General features: G+C 61.4%; 1 protein-coding gene across 1 annotated transcript in view; it reads right to left on the bottom strand.

The window, feature by feature from the left end:
• The window catches only part of LOC125036398 (leucine-rich repeat extensin-like protein 5), a 42,181-nt gene that overhangs the window by 27,298 nt on the left and 12,383 nt on the right, over positions 1–2,500 (bottom strand). The window contains exons 3-4 of the mRNA XM_047628992.1: positions 2,235–2,500; positions 721–1,197 (exon numbers count right to left, since the gene is read on the bottom strand). The exon at positions 2,235–2,500 is cut by the window's right edge and continues 961 nt beyond it. Coding sequence (XP_047484948.1) covers positions 721–1,197; positions 2,235–2,500 — 743 coding nt within the window. The remainder of the gene's footprint in view (positions 1–720; positions 1,198–2,234) is intronic.

Below are 2,500 nucleotides of genomic sequence, written 5' to 3'. Positions count from 1 at the left end.
TGTACAGGATTAGTCACGGTTTTACTTCGACGCTATCGCCGGGCTTTCGTTAACCCTTGAAGAGACCTTTGAACTTGTCGAAGAACTTTTTGAAGGGACGGGGGCGTGGCCTCCGGACGAGCACGTAGCCCCCGCCGCCGCCGTAGCCTCCTCCTCCTCCTCCTCCTCCTCCGTGGCCTCCTCCTCCTCCTCCTCCATAGCCTCCTCCTCCTCCTCCTCCTCCGTGGCCGCCAGCTACTGCGCCGCCTCCATAGCCTCCTCCTCCTCCTCCCCCATGACCTCCACCGCCTCCATGTCCCCCTCCTCCTCCTCCTCCACCATATCCTCCTCCTCCACCTCCACCGTGGCCTCCTCCGCCTCCATGTCCACCTCCACCACCTCCACCATACCCTCCTCCTCCTCCTCCGCCTCCATGTCCTCCTCCGTGACCACCTCCTACTTCTCCTCCACCATATCCTCCTCCTCCACCTCCACCGTGGCCTGCACCGCCTCCATGTCCACCTCCACCACCTCCACCATATCCACCTCCTCCTCCGCCGCCTCCATGTCCTCCTCCGTGGCCTCCGCCGCCTCCATGTCCACCTCCACCTCCTCCTCCACCATATCCTCCTCCTCCACCTCCACCGTGGCCTCCGCCGCCTCCATGTCCACCTCCACCTCCTCCACCATACCCTCCTCCTCCACCACCGCCTCCATGACCTCCTCCTCCACCCCCATGACCTCCACCATGAGAATCCCCTCCGTCGCCGTCAAGGTGGACTACTTCGAAGTTCGAGGAGAATCCACCACCTCCTCCTCCTCCTCCTCCTGCTGGAGCGCCGTAGGAGGAACTCGGGGTCTCAGGGGCGCCATAAGAGGAGCTAGGGACTTCAGGAGCGCCGTAGGAAGAACTAGGGACTTCAGGGGCGCCATAAGAGGAACTAGGGACTTCAGGAGCGCCATAAGAGGAACTAGGGACTTCAGGAGCGCCATAAGAGGAACTAGGGACTTCAGGAGCGCCGTAAGAAGAACTAGGGACTTCAGGGGCTCCATAAGAGGAACTAGGGACTTCAGGGGCTCCATAAGAGGAACTAGGGACTTCAGGGGCTCCATAAGAGGAACTAGGGACTTCAGGAGCACCGTATGAGGAACTAGGGACTTCAGGGGCACCGTAGGAAGTGTCTGGGATCTCTGGAGCGCCGTAGGAAGTGCTAGGGACTTCGGGGGCGCCGTAAGAGCTCGAAGGGAGGGACACGCCGATGGAACCTCCTCCTCCGAACCCTCCGCCTGAACCCGCGCCTCCTCCATAGCCTCCGCCTCCGCCTCCTCCTCCTCCGTGGCCTCCTCCGCCTCCTCCTCCTCCATAGCCTCCGCCTCCTCCTCCTCCGGCTCCTCCCCTCCTCCGCCATGTCCGCCTCCGCCACCTGCACCTCCATATCCTCCTCCACTTCCTCCACCAATACTAATTCCTCCATGGCCTCCTCCACCTCCACCAGAAGCCCCTCCATACCCACCTCCACTTCCCCCGATTGAGCTGCCTCCACCATATCCGCCTCCACCTCCCCCGCCTCCTCCATACCCTCCTCCTCCACCTCCACCGATACTTATTCCTCCACCAGCTCCCCCATATCCACCTCCAGCACCTCCTCCGCCTCCATGTCCTCCTCCAACAGAACCGCCTCCTCCATATCCTCCTCCTCCTCCACCTCCTCCTCCAAGAGAACCCCCTCCTCCATATCCTCCTCCTCCTACACCTCCTCCTCCACCATGTCCTCCTCCAACAGAACCGCCTCCTCCATATCCTCCTCCTCCTCCACCTCCTCCTCCAAGAGAACCGCCTCCTCCATATCCTCCTCCTCCTACACCTCCTCCTCCACCATGTCCTCCTCCAACAGAACCGCCTCCTCCATATCCTCCTCCTCCTCCACCTCCTCCTCCAAGAGAACCGCCTCCTCCATATCCTCCTCCTCCTACACCTCCTCCTCCACCATGTCCTCCTCCAACAGAACCGCCTCCTCCATATCCTACTCCTCCTCCTCCGCCTCCGCCTCCATGTCCTCCCCCACCGATGCTTATTCCTCCACTTCCTCCTCCACCCGCACCTCCATACCCTCCACCTCCTCCACCAATACTTATTCCTCCACCCGCACCTCCATACCCTCCTCCTCCACCTCCACTAATGCCAATACCTCCATGACCTCCTCCTCCTCCTCCTCCTCCTCCACCGCCGCCTGCATATCCTCCTCCTCCTCCACCTCCTCCTAGGTCTATTCCTCCACCTAAACCTCCTCCACTAATGGGCGCGCTGTAGGAGGAGCTCGGTGCTTCAGGAGCGCTGTAGGAACTTCCACCTCCTCCTCCGACGGCGCCTCCACCTGCATGACCTCCAAAATCTCTTCCGGCAGACGGGGCATTGTAAGACTGGCTGGGGACAGATGGCGTGTCATAAGACTGGCTTGGGACAGATGGCGTGTCGTAAGACTGGCTGGGGACAGATGGTGTGTCATAAGACTGACTTGGG

This window comes from Penaeus chinensis, chromosome 21 (genome assembly GCF_019202785.1).
Source record: "Penaeus chinensis breed Huanghai No. 1 chromosome 21, ASM1920278v2, whole genome shotgun sequence".
NCBI classification, from domain to species: Eukaryota; Metazoa; Arthropoda; class Malacostraca; order Decapoda; family Penaeidae; genus Penaeus; species Penaeus chinensis.
Note: the sequence above shows the minus strand (reverse complement) of the source record. Positions and strands in the feature narration are given on the sequence as shown.